At 35.6% G+C, this 20812-nt stretch overlaps 2 protein-coding genes across 4 annotated transcripts in view; one reads left to right on the top strand and one right to left on the bottom strand.

Annotated features, from left to right (window-relative positions):
- Nucleotides 1–7339, top strand: part of shisal1b (shisa like 1b) — a 38511-nt gene extending 31172 nt beyond the window's left edge. The window contains exon 5 of the mRNA XM_026918874.3: nt 5134–7339. Coding sequence (XP_026774675.1) covers nt 5134 — 1 coding nt within the window. The 3' untranslated portion in view covers nt 5135–7339. The remainder of the gene's footprint in view (nt 1–5133) is intronic.
- Nucleotides 7340–13571: 6232 nt separating this feature from the next.
- Nucleotides 13572–20505, bottom strand: parvg (parvin, gamma). Of its 3 annotated transcripts, none has more exons than XM_053237014.1 (13): nt 20057–20505; nt 19461–19507; nt 19217–19281; nt 19031–19133; nt 18770–18919; nt 18316–18431; nt 17021–17076; nt 16902–16924; nt 16728–16789; nt 16546–16614; nt 16040–16141; nt 15138–15210; nt 13572–13990 (listed from the first exon to the last, which is right to left on the bottom strand). In XM_053237014.1, exons 2-13 carry the CDS (start codon nt 19495–19497, stop codon nt 13917–13919), a joined length of 930 nt encoding a protein of 309 aa, XP_053092989.1. In that variant the 5' UTR covers nt 19498–19507; nt 20057–20505; the 3' UTR covers nt 13572–13916. The 3 variants fall into 3 exon arrangements, with proteins under 3 accessions (XP_053092989.1, XP_026775507.1, XP_026775506.1); XM_026919706.3 differs by having other exon boundaries at nt 16728–16786; nt 19217–19284; nt 20057–20502; XM_026919705.3 differs by having other exon boundaries at nt 19217–19284; nt 20057–20498.
- Nucleotides 20506–20812: the final 307 nt, after the last annotated feature.

Raw genomic sequence — 20812 nt, 5'->3', positions numbered from 1 at the left:
GGCTTAATTATTTTATGTTCGTTTAAAAACAAACAAAACAAGAAACATATTAGCTGAATTTACTTATATTCAAGATTAATACTTTTTAAGATATCATGTTTTTTTTTTTGCTGTGTGGTGCTCAATACAATTCCTGAACATGTGACTGACCCATATTACTTCAATCAAAGACTTTATTTATTATTTATCTATATCTATTATCTATTATTTATTATTTTTTATTTATTAAAAAAAAAAACTAGGTTAATCTAGCACAGTGACAGCAATCAAAGGCCGAGCTGCCTTTTTGCATATGGGTGCAAACTGAAATCATACAGCTTTCATGAAAAATGTATTACACGGCAAAATGTATTACATGGCAACACTGAGACGGTTTATTCCACAGCAGTGCATGGTCCAATTAAAATCTACATCTTGTAAATGTTCTAACATGCACATTTAGAATAGGAGTGAAAATCTATTTAAATTAATGAACATAGTGCTAATGTATATCTAATCTAATAATCTGAAGGTCAGTGCACATGTTCGTTACTTGGCATATTTATTAAACCAGCGCTAGATGGCATAGAAATGAATGCTCCATGCAGGTGTTTCCACGATGCATGTAAGTTTGAAGTGAAAACACCTGTCACACTAGGTAAGGCTTTCTCGGCTTCTTGTTGTGCTTATCACTCGTCACCGAAGGTGAACGTTTGTGACTAGCAAGCTGTTTAGACTGCTGTGCTTAGGCCAGATTCGACTCTGTACCAGGGTCTGACACTGCCAGCTGAGCTCACCGTGTCAGCATTTGGCTTCAGACACTGTCTGCTGAGTGATAGCTCATGCAAGCTAGTGATGCTAACAAGAGGAAACTGACTTTAATGGACAATCCATAGCATTCTACTAAATATGCTTGTACTATACAGTAAACACACACCAAGCTGGGAGAGGATGAAAGGAGGCTGTTCTATCTTTGGAGGAAACGATAGTAGCATCAGTCTTGTCGAAGCTGCTAAATGGATAGTGTACATGGGGCACGATATGTATGAGGCAAGAAGAAAGGGGCAGATTGCTGCATGAAGATGGGATTTATTGCAAATTCTGTGGTATGCATCAATAGATAGAAATATAGTATATCCACACATGATGTCTGTGTATATAAATGATAAACATTCTGCACTGTTGCAGGTAATGAGTATATTTATAGTTTATGTGTTACACTGGCACAAGAATGGTAGCAGTAAATAATTTCTGTTCACAAGAGTACAAAGAAACTCTTTGATGTTTAGAGAACATGATTTTGCATATGTTGCTTTGTAAATAAGATAGCAAGCCAGCATTAGAATAGTCTGGCTGAAGGCCTTGGCAGTGTCTCTACAGACCAGTGCAGGGCATGCAGGTTAACTTTTGCATCCCAACTGAAGCCAGAGAGCCAAATGGTCTGGCTTAAGTTACAGACATCTAAGAACCCACTGGGATTCAGGATGAAGCTGAAGAAACTCTATCTGGCTGGGCTTTAGGAGAGGGGGCAGCCAGAACTTGGGACATGCCATCATTCTAGCTAAAAATACACAAATTATAAACGAAAACAGACAGGATGAGGCAGTGGGAGTGCTCCTTCTGGACACAATTATATCAGTAACTATGCCTTGCTTCCTTTGCTCCTTTTGGGAAACTGGAGACTGAATAAATGAGAAATGCTTTAGATGATCATGATTATCATTAGATTCTGATATCATGATCCCTATAATAAAGGTCTCGGCTGACTTGGAAAAGATCTGGTCAATACTAGTATAAGTATAAAATATAGAAAGTTATAAATGAACTTAAATATTGACAGTATTCTCATTTATTTATTTCAGAGGGTCAGATAAAAAGAATTAAAGCATGCAAGCATATCAAATAATAATTATATACTGTAATCTCATAAACCCTTATTAATTCTCCCTGTGCTATACTTCCTGCACATTGAGGGTTGATATTTACAGACTTTTGAGCTAAGAACACATCTAAGATAAGATAAAATTTTCATACATAAGATTTGATGCAATTCTTTATTGGAAGTTTCATTTATGGGCATGGTTCAGTATTCTAGTGTAGTAAAATGAGAAGCATTTACAAACGCCAACATTGCTAATTTAAGGGGAAAAAATGCTAATTGACACCTTCATTTACAGATTAGCATTTTTTCTATTGTCTTGAGCTTTTTCTTACACTAGTCTTTTGACCCTAAATATGCCAGTGGTGTACAGGTCAAAATAATCTATCTTGGTCTTTGCATCTTTGTTCATTGTGGAAGTTTTAATGCTTTTCTTGCCATATTTGCAACTGTTCCTACTTGATTATTTTGTTAAAAAAGGATACCAAACTGTGCATTTCCTTATTGCTCGGGCGGTACCCTTATCTTTTATTCCTTTAACATGTATCTTTCAGCTGTAAATGTGGATATAGTCAACCTAAAAGAGATTTAAAGTATATTATTAGGACCATAAGAACCATAAGTACCTTTTAGAGTAAAGCTTTAAAGGTACAAAAGGTGTACACTTGAGAGTACAACCACAGCAACAAGGAATGGTACAGTTTAGTACCTTTTTTTCTGAGAGTGTACCATAAGTACTTAATTGTATGTTAAACCAAATCTTCACAGAAAGCTGTAACTGATAGAATCATAATCTTCTCATTTACTTTAAAAATGCTAATGTTTTCAGGGACGTGACTTGAGGGCAGATTGAGTGCACTCCAGCATCCTACAATAATGTTGAGTAATTTTATGCTTAAGCACTCTCCTACTTGACTGAGGTCTGGCTGGGAAACAATTCGTATTAGTTCTACCCTAAAACACATGAAACCAGTCGCCACATCTTTTCTGACTGCTGCTCGTATTATGTCACAGAGAGCTGAACCTAATCATAGGAAAGTGCCAACTGCCCTCTTCTGCATACGTGAACTTACAGATACCCTGTGATTGGCTAGTGTTGCTGTGATTGGCTTGGGAGATAGTAGCACCAGCACGTCTACAGCCAATTTGCTCTCTTGGACTTCCAGTCACGGATACACTTCATGTAAAAACAATAAATAAATAAATAAATAAATACAATTTTAAGCTGAACAAAATCCAACCACTTCCCCCTCACATATTTTTTCTGATTTTTTTATTTGACAAGATCAGGTTCCATCTAACAACCTACAAATGAGATCATATAGTCAAAGTAGGTGGAGGGAAAACTTGGTCAAGAGAATACATTTACTCTAAATTGGGATGGATAAAAAAGAAAGAACTTTAATGCAGTGAGCAGATGCCCAGAGATTTTAGGATTTGCACACCAGACAGACCATGGAATGAAGAGAAAAAGGGAGAAGGAATGGATATGAATTAGATGAGACACTGTAAAATGTGTTGTCCAAAGGTTTGTGGGAATGTCTGCAGTCAAATGGTCCAAGATGATAAAGCCATTAAAAAAAATTTCTTTATCAAGGACTATTTCCTTCCTTACCATTTTTTCCCTGAGGAAATCACCTTGTTACGTATAAAAGTATGTTACAAATGACAAATGCAGTTTGTAGTCTATTTGTCTCTGCACACTAACACTCTGTTACACTAAATTGCCAGATTTGGGTACTTTGGGTCATGCTGTGAAGTAAACTGAAGTAAACAAAAATCGGTCTATTTTAAATTGTGCTTGGCATATTGTGTGTATAATTAACAGGGAACAGAAAACACCTTCAACTAAAAATAAGACTGTTGCTTAATTCTTTTGAATACTGTGCAATTTTGCTGATAACTGCTAAAATTCCAACCAGCCTCAAATTATAATATGAACAAGTTATTTTCTATTATATTTGGAATATTTATTTTGTGCTTGAAGATACTGGGGCAGAAAAAGTTAATAGAGGAGTACAGTAGAAATATTATGGCTGTGGAGCTCCTCACTCTTAATGTGAAAGCACAAATATCAACAAGGAGATGATCAAAAATGTTTGTGAATGGTGTTATGGTGTAGCTGGAACAGTGTTAGGGGTGTAATTTATATTTATTACGTTGATTGCGATATGTTAGATGTGAAAGACTACCTACTGTGCTGATAGATGCTTCCTTACATTCCATGTTACAAAAAAAAAAAAAAAAAATTCCTAATGGGAATAGCCCTAATGGTTTTCATTTGGTTCAGCATTTTTTCATAAGTAACTAACAGAAACTATTAAGGCAATTCCAGTAGGAAGTGTTTTGCTTTCAGCAGGGGTGACTAGCAGTGCCTGAAAAAAATCTATAAATGACATATTGTACAAAGAAGAAGAAGAAGAAGAAGAAGAAGAAGAAGAGGGTCAGGGAAGGAGGATGATTTAAGTCTCCATCATTGAACATTTGATAACTTCAACACAACAGACTTTAAGTTAAAACTATAATGAATTCAGAAATGACTCTGATGCTCATACTCATAAGTTGCTCAAAAGCTCATAAGTTCGTGTTTACACAATTGCACTTTTTGACTATATAGTGATCAGTTGTAGAAGAGAAATTATTTATAGTCACTATTCTTTATCACCCAGATGAGGATGGATTCCCTTTTGCGTCAGGTTTCTCTCAATATCCTCATATTGTCTCAGGGAGTTTTTCCTTGCCGCTGTCGCCTCTGGCTTGCTCATTAGGAATACATTTTTTTAATTCAAAATGTATATCTGGAATTTCTGTATTTCTGTAAAGCTGCTTGTGACAATGAGTGACAATGTTACAAACTGACAATGTCCATTGTTAAAAGCAATAAAATTGAATCAAATTGAATTGAGGAGAAGGAAGAAAAGTAGAAGGGTTCTTCAAGTACCAATTTTATGTTCAAGTGAAGTTCTTATAGACATAGCCATAGAAAGCCAAAATTTACACTATAATTAAATACGAACTCTTAAACTTCCAGCTTATGATTTAATTATCTTACAGCATATTATTTAGTAACTTCTAGGAATTATCCAGGAACTATAGCAAACTTAATAAGAAAGGCATGTCGTTGTGTAGAACACAAGTCTGGACCCCTGGGAGTTTATAGGGGGTTAAATGGTGAACACGAGACTCGTTTTCCAGACTTGGGTCATGCTCAGTACAGTACAGTACATGCTTGATCTTTAATTTTACTGATTGTGTTTTCTTTCCTTTTTTTCCAGAGAGATGCCAGATGATGGGAGAACATCTGAGAGGAATGTGTAGAGGAAAATAAAGTTTGTGCTTCAGTCCTTGGAGAGCAACCCTGTTGTTAGTGAATGCTGGTTCAGGCATGCCTCCCCTTCCAGCTGTCTCTCTTCCAGCACAGCCATCTCTAATCATCTGTTCTTCTGTATGGATTTCCCATCAGAACCACCCAGACAAACATTAAAGATTCACTGGAATACTTGGTTCTTTCACAGAACCAAGTAGTTTAAGGAAATACATCATAGCTTGGATTGTAGGGAAAAGATATGATGATGATGATGATGATGATGATGATGATATGAGACTGAACTGAACTTCAGGAGGATCTAAGGAACTATATTAAAGTCTGTCCAGGATAATAAACAATTGTTCTCGACTCATGACCAACACAGTATGCGTCATAAGGGCAGGAGTGTTTATGAACACCTTTATGGAACACCTTTATTTAATATAAATATATTTGTATTGTTCGCACATTGTTTATGACCTAATCCTGCCTAATTACTGTAATTGTGTGGTGGTAGGAGCATTTGTTTTTACATTATTTATGCATTTTATTTAGGGAACATTATGAGGAAAGCCCTATTAGGAGCCACTGAGAAAATACCACTGCTGCAAAAACAGCTTACTGAACACTGCACATGGTACATGTACATATTGTACTTTATGGTAGCTGCAGTGTTGGCTTTTTTTTAGTCTAGTAGATCAGTACTGAAGTTGCAGTGATTCCTGATGATATTTTTTACTATTTGACATTCTGCAAATCCATACAGAAGAATTTTTGGAAAAAAAGATATACTGTAATAAATACCCAAGGATATTTCACAGTACACTATGAAAATTTAAGTTTTTTTAATGATATTTAATTGTGATGCAGCCAGAAAGCTTAAATTTGAGAGATTTTTAATTCATAGATGGCAGAAGATTTTTATACCTTTCCATAAAATGAAACCAGGTGTGATCATAGATGTTGGAGTCATGTCATTTATGTCAATTTTGTTCACTTTAATTGTTAGATTAGCTAGATAGATGGAGGTATCTGATGGAGGTCATGCTTTCACAGTTATTAAACTGTTTTTTTGCATTTCTTTTGTAATTTATGTCTAGGAAATTACTAAATGAGTCAAAGTAGCAGCTTTCATTTACAATCCATGTTTTATCAGTGAATCCATCAGTATGTGTACTTAGTACTGCCAGATAAATTACTTTAACACCTGACCTGAATTAAATATAAAATGTATAAAAGTATAAAATATATCCCCATCTATGAGCAATCCAGCATGGTTACACTGTTTTAAAAACTGAAATTGGTATCACTTCTGATTTTGCATTATTAAGATGGAGTTGTATAATGAACATGAATACAATATACACTGCAACATTATGTAAAAAGAAATAACGAGTCTCATGAGAAATGTGTGACTGATTAGGTAATGATTGTAATCCTGCAACCCATAATTTAGGTAAATAAGCTTCAATGTGGCCATTATAGCCAAAATCCAGTTACTTGACTTCTAGAGTGGAACGGTATCATCTCATGTTACACCTTGATGTTCATTGCAATGATTAGCTGGCTGGGAATGCAGGAGGGAGATGGACACAGAATGAACAATGGCAGATAACAGGAAAGGGATAGAGAATTTCAAGCACATCTGCAGCAGGATGGTAATTTAATTGGAGATGGGAGACAGTTCGTAATTCGGTGTGGTCTAGTACACAGACTGCTAGGCTGATTCAATCTATAAATATCATTTACTGTTTGGATTTGAATTCAACAAACGTCAGGATTTTTAAAGGAGTATACCAGGGGCAAACAAGTCATTAGACTAATATTAAAAAAATTATTGTCCTTGGTAGAGGGAACAGCCTCATGTAGTTGTTTTTTTTTTTTTTTCAAGACAGCCTGTCTTGGCAACAGTTGCCTTAGTAACTCTATACTTGTACACAGCAGCAGTGTAGCTACTGGTACCATAAAGCAGGTTGTATGGTGTTCCGCACACATGCACACACCCACATCCACCTACAAACATGCAGGCAACATGCCACACATGTCTGTGAGCCTGTGTTTTGCTATTAGGTAGACTGTACAGCCTCTATTTCAATTGTACTTGCAGTTGTCAACTTTGTACTGTCACAAATGGGAAAAATAAAGATCTATCTTTCCAGCTGTGTTCCTTGCTACAGACGTGTGACTCAGTTCTTTCTTAAACTGAATCAGAAGCATACATCAGTCATGAATTTGCATCAGCATGCTCATCTTAATACATTTTACAATAGATCCTGAGTAGCCCATCAGAAAAGCAATCACCCTATCGTCCAGAGATTGAATCCCGACTATATCACAGCCATCCATGTCCGGAAGCCAAGACAGCATGGGGGAATTAGACATTCGCCATGGGGGGTGGCATACTAGCTCTCCCATGTTAATCACAGCGACATGGGAGTCAATCATGGGCATTTCTGAGCTCATTTATGTGGAAGATGGTAGATAGCGCTTTCCTCTGAGTGTGTTACGCCACCCTGTGATGCAGCATGAGCAGCAGTTTGAAAAGATGTGTTTGGTTGCCTTTAACGTGTCTCGGAGGAAGCACGTGTTAGCCTTCACCCTCCCCATTTGGTAGATGTCGTATGATGGGGAGTCGTGACTGGTCAGTGGGAATTTGCCAAGACAAAATTAGGGAGAAAATGTATGCTTGTGTGTGTGTTTTGGGGTGGGGGGATGGGGTGGTGGCATAGTGATTTTTATCTTCACAAATGTGTTTGTCTTTTCAGAATGTTATTGTGCCTCATTACTGAGGGGTCAGATGGTCAACACTTCAAAGCCACTCTTGTCTGTGACTCTGCTGTTTTGATCATTTTGACAGTATCATCTGATCCATATGGCCAGAACTCCATCCTCCCACTGCCTCTGTGAGTCCTCATGACTCTTGGGGTTATGAGACATCATTAAGACTAAGACAGACTGTCATGTCTGCAGCCGTGTTCTGGAATTAGGATATTTCTGCAGATCTAGTTTTAGCCTCATTGCACCTGGGATATACAGGGAGAATCACACGTCTACACGCTTCGTCTGCTCACTTAGGTTTGTTTGGGCGTTCTTTTGACAGTTGACAGTGCGCTAAGGACAGCTTATCTGAGACTCCTGTCACCAAATCTGCTCTATCCCTTCCTAAAACAATTGCATTTATGATATTTTTTTTCCCCCCTTTCTTTCTTTCTTTCTTTCTTTCTTTTTGACTGCAGCAGATCTCATAGAATTGAAAATATTAATAAGATTTAAAAATAGTCCAATTAAAAAAATCTAACAGAATCCCCATTACTTCTCTCTCTCTCTCTCTCTCTCTCTCTCTCTCAGTCTATTTATTTATCGATTTATATATTTGTTTAGATTTGTTTCTTAGATATGTCTCAGTCTGTAAAAAGGCTTTGACTATAGAATAGGAAAAGAAAGCGTGGTATAAAAAATGATCTCAAAATTGAACATGGTCTTATGTTAAAGACATTGAACTTGTTCAAATCAAATTTGTGGAATGCTATCGACATTATATTCAGAACTGGTCTGATGCCATTTTTTTCTCAACAAAACATAAAGAATATGATTGTTTTTTCCCCAAAGACTCTACTGTAATATATAGTTATGCTAGATGATTGAGTAATTTAAAGTACTTAAAGTACTCACATCTACATAATTTAAATGTGCAAACTGATTCTAAAATACAAACTGATTAGGCTATAAGATATAAGAAATATATACAAATATTTAAAAGACTTCTAAAACTTGGCCCCAAAACAAGCTTGTTTTTTAGTTCTTATTAAAGTTTTAAATGTCAGTACAAAGATTTATCGAAAGACCAGTTTGAGATTTTCTGTTCAGTGTGCTTGAACTCTTGATTCATAGCCGTGCCACTATGCCATGTCTTAAAGGCTGTGATAATGAGTGCATTTAAAAACCTATCTATTTCAAACCTTTTCTTTAGTTTTATGACAGTCAAGTTGATGTTTTGACATTTGTCATGACATTTGACATGGGTTTGTGAACGTTCAAACTGGTGCAGTGCACAAAGCAGAATGATTGCATTGTTGTCACAAGCTCACAGGTACTCACAGGTGCAGAAACATATTTTGAGAATGGGGTGCTGCTAACCGAAAGAGAATAAATGAATATGCACGCTCGTGCACACAGAAATCCTCAAAATAGAGAAGAATAAAGCAGCACAGGTAACATACACCATCCACAACAACATGAATTACAATTAACTGAAATATCTCCAAGAGTAGTGAAAAAGCCGAACACTGCCGCAAACAACATTAGAGTCTCGCTAAACAATCCGCACTCCACATTCACATCCACGTGCAGTCAGAGCCACCACTACATGTGCTCATGTACAAATCAAACATGCCACTTTGGTACTGTAACTGCACTTTACACCAAGCATTTATATTATTATCCAATGTTACTTTTAACATTGCTTTTAAAAGTTCATATTGTTTTTATAGGTTTAATAAAGTAGGGTTACTTTCATGCTTTTATCAAATTTATGGCCAACAATCATGAACAGGGCAACTCTTTACAAGAGCATTCCTAAGTAACCCAATTAACAGCAACATGTCTGATGAACTTACTGTAAATACAAGTATGCAACAGGGCTGTGTTACAGTATGTCACCCACACTATTTATAATATTATAATATTATATATTAAATATTATACTAATGAGATGCAGATTCAGGATTCCATCTCTTATTTATATAAATATGCTGATGATATGGCTCTGGTAGGTTTACTGAAAGATGGGAATATAGCAAAGTTCTATAACTTATAAAGTACATAAAATATATAACGTGGAGTTATCATAATTTAATTATACCAGCAAAGTACTTAACTGAAATAGTTCTCTTGCTTTAAATACAAGTAAAACCAAGGAATTCATTATCAGCAACAAAAATACTTTATTTTCCTTGAGTCAAGTAAAAATTAATGACCAATATGTTGAAACTGTGGAAGATTTTAAGTATCTAGATATTTTACTTGATTAAGTTTGACCGTTTTACAGCCCATATTATCCTACTGTATACATCAAGGATATCTAGAATACCTACTGTATCTGCTAATGAAGCTAAATAGTTTTTTCATGAGTAAACATACCATAGCACAAGTATACAAAAATTTAATTGAAAGCATTTTAAACTATAGCGTCTCTACTTGGTATGGTCCTATTGGGGTAAAGAATAGGACAAAACTGTCTAGGATTGTTAACAAGGCAGAGAAAATTATAGGGAAACCACAGAGGCAGAAAACTGAGCAGATCTTGGGAGAGATCCTTCCCATCCTTTGTTTAGTGAATTCGATAAGCTTACCTCTGGGAGGTGAAATAGGGTACCTATAGCTAAGAATATTTTTAGGAATTCTTTTATTCCACAAGTTGTTTTAAACAATGTAATTATGTTTGCCTAAACTCTCAATTCGGATTAAAGAGGCTGCTCAACTGCACAGTTACACATATTTTTCATTGTAATTTCAATATATAGTGATCATAAATTGGTCTCCAACTTTTCCCTTTATCTCTAGTGATTACAGTGAGTGTTTCTGACATAATACCTTCACAAGAGAACGCTTCCAGTTTTTGAAATATAGCTTTGAAATGAAAACCAGACATTGATATCACCTGCACTACTCCTCATTCATCAAGTTACCGAGCTAAAATAAGCTAAAGTTAGTAAAACGATAAAACACATACCTCGTTTTTTGACTGGAAAAAGTGACAAAATAGGCAAGTTCACAAATTGAGCGACGAAGTTGAACTTCTGTGAGCTTTTTACTGAAATATGTAGAATAAAGATTCCAACTATGTATGTAGGATATGTAGTGTATTTTACTTTGTTATATTTGTTTATTTGTTTATTTGTTTAATTATAGAAGGTGATAGTCATGTTCTCATCCTGTCTAGTGTGTGTGGGAGAATAAAAACCTAAAAATATTTGATTGTAATTTCATATCTAAGCACTTGGAAATGGCAGCAATTTACAAATTAAATTTGTAACTGTAAAAGTAAAACCATACTACTGGTCCATTCTGCTCAATAGGCACTTCTACAGTTGCCTTACACGGACAACTCAAAGATGTCCATAATTCCTAATCTAAAGCATGAATTTGAAAAAAAAAAAAAAAAATCAATGAAATTCTGTTTCCAATTGGTTAATTAACATAATAGTTTTTCCTCCACTGTGTGCCTGTTATAGGGTTTTAAACTATATATTTATTTCTACTAATTGCCCATTGCATTTTCTAACAAGAGATTGAAGTCCCTTTGTTATTTGTTCTATGTTCAGATGACTGAATCATGTGTCTGTGTGTGGTGTATGTAAGTGGCCTGTGTTGCTGTCAAGCCAAAGGCAATTTTCCAGAAATAGACAATAAAGTTATCAATTCAATTCAATAACTATGCAAGAGTAAATCATGAATAAATGTAATAATTGTTTGAAATGAATAATGCATTAGGCTTTGTTAAGCTTCCATAAGCAGGCTTAAATAGGCTTAATTTATTAATCATAATACTTTTGTTCATTAGATTCTATTATTCTATTGCTAGTTGGTTTCCACATCTACTCTGTGTAATTTTAGGCTATTTTTTTCCATGATTGGTGTTTATGAGTTTTATGCTACACACGATGCACTAGTATGACTGTTATATTGGATTAGTTTATCTATATGTTCATTTCGCTAATTTATGTTTTTAGATGGTAACTCCTGGGAGAAGAAATAATTTCTCATGTTCATTCATTAATAATGAAGCATAATGCATTATTCATTTAATATAATTACTACATTAGTTAATAATTTAACCAATGTTAAATTATTAACTAATGTAGTAATCCATGGTTACAGGGTTACTAAGGCATCTTAAAGTGTTACCAAAAAAGTATCAATGCCAATTGCAGCATTACACTCACATCAGATAACACTCACATCTGTACATATACAGGTATAATGACTTTCCTTTCTGCTTAACAATGCTAAATTTTGAAAAAAAAAATATATATATATTTATTTTATTTAAGATTATATTCGGTGCTATTGCATTAGCAATGCAGTGCCCTTACATGCTGAACTGATTTTATTTATCCATTTCTGTGTACTCAAATTCAATACATCTTCATCTCCCTTATTCCCAGAAATTCTCACACATTTAATTTACTAACAAATTTTAACACACATCTCACATCACATGGTGGAAAAATAAGCTGGAAGTCTTCCAAATAGCATGGAGGCAATCTGTCAATAACTACAGCCAGAAGAGCTCAATTTTCAAACTTGGTCGAAAGCAATAAGAACAGTATTAGGTTCTTATTTAACACAGTGCGTAAATTAACAAATGTTTCATTTTTAAATTCCTCCAAACCTTGCAGTGATTTCTCAGATTTATTCAGCAAGAAATTTGAGACCATAAGGGCTCAAATTCAGCCAGGAATCCATTATGTACTACCCCATCCTTTAATGATGATAACCAATATGGACGGTTCAGTGAGTCATACTGGGTATAACAAGCGCTAAACCTTGATTCTGTCCTGTAGATAAACCACTTGTGTCCTTCACTCAAATTATTTTTAAGTATCAGGCATATTTTGGTATTGTTAGAATTGAGTGCAGCATTTGACTCCATTTCAGTAAACAAACTTGAAAACACAATTGGATTAGGCAGCTAAATTCTTGGCTCGTTTAGATGTTAATTGACAATCCATTACCAGTTTGTTAGTTTAAATGAAGATTCTTTAGAGATTTTTTGTTATCATATCTGCTGTCTGCATTAATATTGCAATAATAATTGATAAAATGACAGTTACTAATTAATAAAATTATAAATTATTTCAAATTGTCAGTTTTCCTGTAAACATTACTGGAAAATGATAGTAATTGTCTGTTTTTTTTTTTTTTCTTGGAAGTTAATTAGTGTAATAATTTAAGGTTTATTTGCGGTAACTTTGCACACAGCAAATTACTGTAATTTAATGGTTTTTTTTTTACTGGCACCCTGTTTTTTTTAACCGTGTTTAACAGGATATTTTTAGCAGTTTAGCTCAGCTGATGGAAGATGTTTTTCTTACATCACCACTAAACTCTGTAATAGTGTTTCAGAGAACATTTCAAATGCAAGCTCTAAAACTGTTTCTAAATCCAGATGAAAAGCATACTTCCTTAATTTGGCCTAAACTTAGTCTTGCTATATATTTTGTTAACTAATCATTTCATGATTTACAGTAATTCTGATAGATATGTAGGTAATTCATTAGTGATGTATATTGGTTCCTTAATGCGCTTTATCATAAATAATTTAAAGTATTAGTTTTAAGCCAGTGGCAACAAGGTTTTTACAACAAAACTCTTGGCAAAAACAGAGTGAGTAAAGGACATATGTCAAGCTTTTGATGGAATTTATTTGAGAGCAAGAGGCCTACCATAATGCATTCTGTCTGTAAGGACAAGCGAGAAGCTCAAGGGCGAGCATTCAATTAGAGAGCATGTGGGGAGATAAGAGATGGAGAAATGAAGGGGGTCACCATGCTGTCACAGCCATAGCCAATCTGTATGATGTGCTGAGTGATCCAGTGTTCACTCACTTTTATTAAAACTAGACGACTGTGTCTGAACAATTTCCTAATGTATATTAGTTACAACATTGCACTCCAGATGGATTAGAAGCTTATCCCATGACCTTTACAGTCATTTTCATCAGAGGCTGTAGATGGGGCTAGGAGGGGATTATTTGTTCTTGTGTTTCTTAAACAAGGCATAGAGTACTTTCAGTGTAGCTGGCACATCTTGGGACACAATATCTGTAGAAAAAAGAAAACAAGGCACAGAAGGCATTGAATCATGCACACATGCTCCTTTTGGAGAAGCAGACATACACTCACAACAACAAAGAGTATACAGAGTTGTAGTAAAAGTGTAGCAAACATTGTACAATCATAAACTAATTAATTACATAATAATCAATTAAGTACATAAATATACACACACACACACACACACACACACACGTGTCGCCTATTTTATTTTATTATTGCATGGTGTGTGTCTTTCTGTAGAGCAGCAAGAGCAACTGAGCATACTGATCAACCTCATTTTCACTCTTTTTCTGTTCAACTCTCTTTTTCGCCAACGTCCACAGATGAAGGATTAATGAATGATTGATTGATTATTGAAATGAATGATTATGACCTATGAGCAGCAAGTGATTTCTACTTATTTATTCACGTCCTAGAATGACTTAATTTCTCTCTGGCAATTCCAGCATACTCTAACATACTCTCTAACATACAAACTCTCACTGTTGTGTTAACACAAGTAATAAATTCTAATCCACAACCCTACACTTTCAGTTGATACTGTATAACTGGCTCACGATGCATCTCAGAGTCAGTGAAAATATTAACATACATTATATAGCCAAAGGACCATCGCTCCCATGCATGGGTCTTCCCAAAATTGTTGCCACATAGTTGGAAATATACAATTGTATAGGATGTCTTTGTATACTGTATTCTAAAGCTGGAATGAGATGTTCAAAAAGCTTCAGGTGTCCACAAACTTCTGGTCATAGAGTGTAAGATAGATGTGAATGTTAGGGCTATCATCTACATCCATGTACACAACTATGTCAGTGCAAAGTAATGTTACATACAGTAAACACTATATAAATACTAATGTCAATTACATAAACACTATATATTTATACATTGTCCACTACAGGTTTGATGACAAGTAGTTTTTGAAAAAGTTTAACTGTAGTATGCACTTTCTTTACAGTCAGCCTTTCCAGTTGTTCCTTAGAGATAACTTTTGCTGGATTCCTTAGAGAAATTGTTAAAAAACATTTTTCACACCCCTCTCAAACCAATTAAGGTCCCTTGATTGGTCAGAAAAGTCATCAAACATCTCTTGCACAGCTTTAAGGTAAGCTGGTAACTTCTTGCTCACCTTCTGGGTCAACATTCTGTACTTGTATTTCTCTGTCATTAAGTAGATCCAAAGCCAGGGTGACATTATGAAGCTAGAAGTAAGACAGGTGAAGAAAGTCTGCATTATGAGCAGTTTCAAAAGATATTATAAATTGAACAAACAAACAAAACTGTTTGTGTGGTGTTTTGATTGTGTATAGATTGATTATTTGTGATCTCATATGATAAGTATAATTGAGAGAAAACTTGTGTTGGATACATAATGCATTATCAAAGCTCTGCACAATTACATAAAAAATTCAATTAAAAGACAGTACAGTCAAATTCTGCCCTGATATTCATTCCCTTATTTTGTGGTTCAGGTTTTTAGTGGTTTAGTCTGATTATGAATTATACAGAAAAGACTCCACATGCCTGCATATGCAAAATATAACTGAATTGATATCTCAATGAGTGCATTTTAGATAATTCACTTCTTGGCCAGGTGCCATTTTCCCTCAACATACCATAGAAATACTTAGCAAGTTTTTTATAGACGTAATGGCTAGTGAGATCGTTACCTATTTTGCACTACTCAAGTTGAACTCAGTGATTTTTACCAGTTCAGTTTTAATCCAGATGTTCTTTTGTAGTAATAGGTAAGCAAGATATGGCTGCACGATAATTGTGTCTCAGGAGGGTTGTAATATCTAATCACTTTAAAAACAAGGCGTTGGTAATATCCTGTTAAAACACAAAGCAGATTTCCCTTCACTCTGTCCTAGATTGTTGTTACATCCTTATCCCAAAGTTTTCTTACTAATAATTTATTTCTAGCTTGTTGTTTTGAGTATACGAGGAGAATCTTATTAACTGTGATTTTAAGGGCACACATAGTGAATTTGATATTTATAAACAGAACAAATTGTCTAAGATTTTTACCATCTCTGAGTGGCTGGCAGGAGAGAGGTAGAACTCGTAGAGTGGAATGAAGAAGCCCTCCAACTCACCAATCAGCAAAATTAGAATCACACCATCTGCAAACTGATTATAACAATATCATATTACACTAATTATATACAGTTTTGCATGTTCTTGTACTTGCACCTTATAATAAGTTGTACCTTGGTGTCTTTGGATTCCAGTCTTTCATGTCTCTGGATACATGTTTACTTATATACCATGCTATTTGCATTGTAACTGTCACTTTACTGCCATCTTATCTAATTTGTCACTTTACTTGAACTTTACCACTCAGAAACTTTATTGCTACAGTATTTACACTTCTGGTAAGACTGCATTTCACTAGGTGACAATAAAGTTGAATCTAATCTAGTCTAATTTAAAACATGCATGTGATATACAGTATGTTATATATAAAATAATAAGGTAATAAAGTATTGGGTGTCTTACTTTCTTTGGGAAAATGATCAGGTGTGTTGATATACCTGTTTCTCGATGTCAGACACCTGCAATCTTAATGGCGACATGTTCTTATTGATAAAGTGCAAGAGGGCCTGTAGATAATGTGGATAATGGTAAAATGTACCAGCAGTTAATTTACAGTATAACTAATCTGTTTTGACTGTTTTACTGTTTGAATTGTAAGTGTAGCACAGTAGCATTCTACCTTTTTGACTGTGGCAATTTTGTGTGCATCAAGCTTGAGCAGCTCATCTATGGGGTCTTCTTCTGATAAGAAAGACAAAAATGTTCTTATATATGCACATGTTACTAATGATTACATAACCACCACAACCATAATAAAAATGAGAAAAGTCCCAAATAAAAATTTTTGACTTACTTTTACATCCTTCTGTATCCTCACTGGAATTAGAGTGATAACATGAGACAAGCAAAGGCTATATCTTTTATTATGCATCATGTATATTTATTTAGTTAAAAGTTATTTTATAATTATACCTTTGCAAAGTGATGCATTCTATCTGCTTGTCATATTTGATGCCACCTTTGTTTACCTACATATTGATAATCAGGAGGAATCAGGGAATGTCACGTAAGAAATGATTCTTACATTTAACAACATTAAGACATATTCAGGGCTGGACAAGGATATTCAGTATATATCAGGAACCCAGGACAAGCAGATTTCCTGTCCTTGTTGTTTCCCCAGTGAAAGTACTGTAGATTCAACAACCAGAAAAAAATAGAAAAAATCTTATTCCTAGTTTTCATTTGGTAACTTAATGCACTTCATAGTGGTCTGACAAACCATGAAGCTGTAACTGTATCGCATACTACACATCCTGAATAACACCCCCTGCTGCATATCTACAAGATCTGTCTGATGCTAAAATGCAATTATATAGTGCATAGAGGACAGACACGCAGGTTTGTGGTAACTTTTTTGGCGAGGGCACAAACATGATGTGCTACATTAGAATACATTAGAAACATTGGGCCTCATTTATCAAGCTGCATACAAATGAATTTATGTGTAAATTGTTTGTATGAGCCTTTACATATGTGAAAATCCTGTAAATTCAGGAAAAAAATGTTCATATCCTACTCGTGCTCCTGAATGTATGTAAATTTATGCATAAGAAGACTGACTAATGTAAACTTCACCTTGATCGACTTCCTCGCAACCTCACATCCTCATGCTAGTTCGCTGGGTCAGGGACTAAGAATACCATCGAGAACATTCAGCTATCTGTGCACTTTTCCTTTTACGGAGTGTTGTGGACGTCACAAAATGCAAATCAGCTGTTCCATGTATGCGCTTGGTAATTTACTGGTGATTGACATTCATCAACATACACACATTAGTACTAAGAAAATCCACATTTCCTTTGTAAATCCAGTGGAAATTTTTAGTATGGGTTGGTTTACATAAACATTTACACACAACTTTACTAAAAGTTTGATAAGTGAGACCCATTGTGAGAAGGGGATAATAATGTAAATAATAATGCACTGATTTGTTTCCCTTAGTCTGTATTAACGCAGTTAACTAGGTAACTCGCTGGGCATAGATTATTACATTACAATACCTAACACTTTATTGTACTTAGTGAAGTTTATGTGCAATCAAAAAATGGGACTGTGCGTGGGACTGGAGTGGTCCGACTGTGCAGGCACACTGGAGTGGTACTTGTCTGGTGAGCCGGCTAAATAATGTATGATTTGCCTTCTTCTGTTATTTATATACATGCATTTCTATATATGTGTTTTGAAGTTCATATTCAAAAATTCACCTCAAGCATGACAACCTCCACACTGACATTCTGGGGAAGGGCGAGTTCGGGCTGGTAGCGCTTCACCAGGGCCACCAGCAGATGAAGAGTCGCCAACAGGTCTCGACTGTGGATGACTTAACAGCAGAGAGAGCCTTAATCACAAACTCAAGCTTATTAGACAGTTACATATTAGACTAATTTTGACTCGTTGAATGAATAGGGCAGGGATAGTTCACTATTCATCTTTCTGTGAGGAATGGAAGGTTGTAAATTCTAATCCCAGGATTGCCAAAGAGCCTCTCTTGGGGGTCCTTGAACAAGACCATTAGCCCTCATTTACTCAGCTAAATGCCTGGGTTGTATTCTGTCTCACAGAGGCCACCTCACACAAAAGTGTCATCTAATGGATAACGGTGTCAGTACTGGTGTTTACAGATTCACTTATTAAATGATGGGACCAATAACTACTCACGTTTGGCACTCCATCTAGCTGTACCGTCTGCTTGGGCACCAAGCCCTAGCTCTTGATTGAGGGCCTGCAGAATCAACTCCAGTTTGCACATCTGAGCAGCACTGGTTAGTGCGATCTCCTCTACCCCTAAGTGCACTCCTCCTAACTTGCCTAAGGTCAAAAATGTAAAATGTTAAAAAAATAAAAAATATGTAAAATGTTTTACATAGACCAACATTTCTGTAATGACTGTTGCACTGAGAATGAATGCGAATTTCTTACCCAGTAGGTGATGAAGCACAAGTCCATCATAGATGTCTTCCTCCAGATTCTGGACCACAATGTGCTCTGGTTTCAGAGTACTATTGATCCATTCGACCAGCACCTGTTGTTCAGCTAGAGAGGTCAGATAAAGACATAACGGCTCCACAGTAAAGGACTTGTAGAACAATATAATCAGGATCTCACCTCTTTAAGCTTCAGTAGTTTGGGATCATTTAAAAATGAAGGCTGGATTATCTTTCTTCTTTCTCCTACTAATGAAATAAATTCAGCGGTGCGTCACATTTTACATTTCATCACCCCACACAAGAAGGCTTTTCATGTTTTATTTAGTAATGATACAGAGGATGAAAAGGCCAGCACAGGGCTCTGTGATGTTCACTTATATTAATAAAGTAATAGCTAATTAAAGGTAATGTAAAACACTCACCTTGATTACCTTGCTCAGATTCCACCACTTTATCCATTTGATGTTCTCTGATTAATTATACATAAATAAAATGAATAAGTAAACATCCACTGGTCTGTAGAATTAACAAAAATAATATCAAGCTCACAGATGAATTATTTGTTTTATCTATTTTGCTGGTATATTGTAATTTTAATATTACAAGAGGCTATCTCACATTCAGTCATTGTTTATGCTAAGGTCGTGATATGAAGAAGACGCAAATAAAATTACTTGGTTTCAGTACCAGCCCAAGAACACAAGAAGAATAAAAGAACTGCCTAAAATGATCACTTGATGGAAGGATGGAAACACTTGCAGGATGCAGCAGTTTTTGCCTTATCGCTTTATTTTCCACTCTCTCTGTCTCTCTCTCTCTCTCTCTCACACACACACACACACACACACACACACATACACCACGACTGACATGACAAACTAACAAAGAAAACATCTCTGAAACAGATGAAGATAGAAATGTTTATTTGTGTGTGGTGATGGTTGTCAGGCTTATTTGCCTCAAGTTGACACAAGCCTTTGCTCCACGTCTCGACACACATCTGAATAAACAGGCCTACCTTCAGCAATGCATCAGCAGCACACACACTTTGGCCTTGCTCTTTGCTCTGACTCGTCCCTTGTGTACGTCTTTGCAAGTCAACACTGCGACAATCAAAATCCCACACCAGCAGATAGTCACAGGTTTAACCCTCCTGTTTTACACACTTTTCCCAGCAATTTTAAAGGCAAGAAAGAACAAAAGTGAATTGTCAATAAACACTAGGCTACGTTTGTTAAGGAAGTGACAGTGAAGAAACCCAGCTTCCTCTTTCAGTTACATGGTTTCAGTAGCGGAAACTGAACAATGCTGCTGTTAAAAATATTATTGCGGTCAGGTGAAATCAACATGAACATTTCAAGTACTGAACCATACAACTGACATTTTTGACTGTAGAAAGCCAAACGATGTATAAGAGTCATCAGTAGTTTTAAGCAGTGGTGTGCGCAGTCCGTTTCCTTTTTTTTTTTTTTTTTAATATCCCTGTCACTCAGTTTCATCTCTGTGCTTGGTGAGAAGTTTGTTTCTGACCATATACCATCTACACCATGTTTCTATAACATCCTTTTCTCAGAAAGATTATACAGATCTTCATTCTCTCACGCTCTTTCTCTCTAAGTGAAGTGTTGAGAGTCAGACTCCCCGTGACAAGAAAGAAGCAGTAATTTGGGCAGGGAGGTTACCATGGTTACCTGGCAAATAGACAAGACCCGATTAGTTCCTAAATAAACTAGAAGCGCAGTATTCTCCTTAACAAAAAAGAAGCAATGGTTTA

This window comes from Pangasianodon hypophthalmus, chromosome 9 (assembly GCF_027358585.1).
Source record: "Pangasianodon hypophthalmus isolate fPanHyp1 chromosome 9, fPanHyp1.pri, whole genome shotgun sequence".
Classification (NCBI taxonomy): Eukaryota; Metazoa; Chordata; class Actinopteri; order Siluriformes; family Pangasiidae; genus Pangasianodon; species Pangasianodon hypophthalmus.
Note: the sequence above shows the minus strand (reverse complement) of the source record. Positions and strands in the feature narration are given on the sequence as shown.

Bases quoted from the DNA above. Each gene is read 5' to 3' on its own strand.
- parvg (XM_026919705.3), bottom strand. From the start codon at position 19,497: ATGGATAAAGTGGTGGAATCTGAGCAAGGTAATCAAG. The intron at 18,920-19,030 runs GTAAGAAATTCG...TTTTGACCTTAG, and splicing joins TGTGCTTCATCACCTACTGG to GCAAGTTAGGAGGAGTGCAC. The intron at 15,211-16,039 runs GTAAAAATCTTA...TCTTACTTCTAG, and splicing joins CTGCCAGCCACTCAGAGATG to CTTCATAATGTCACCCTGGC.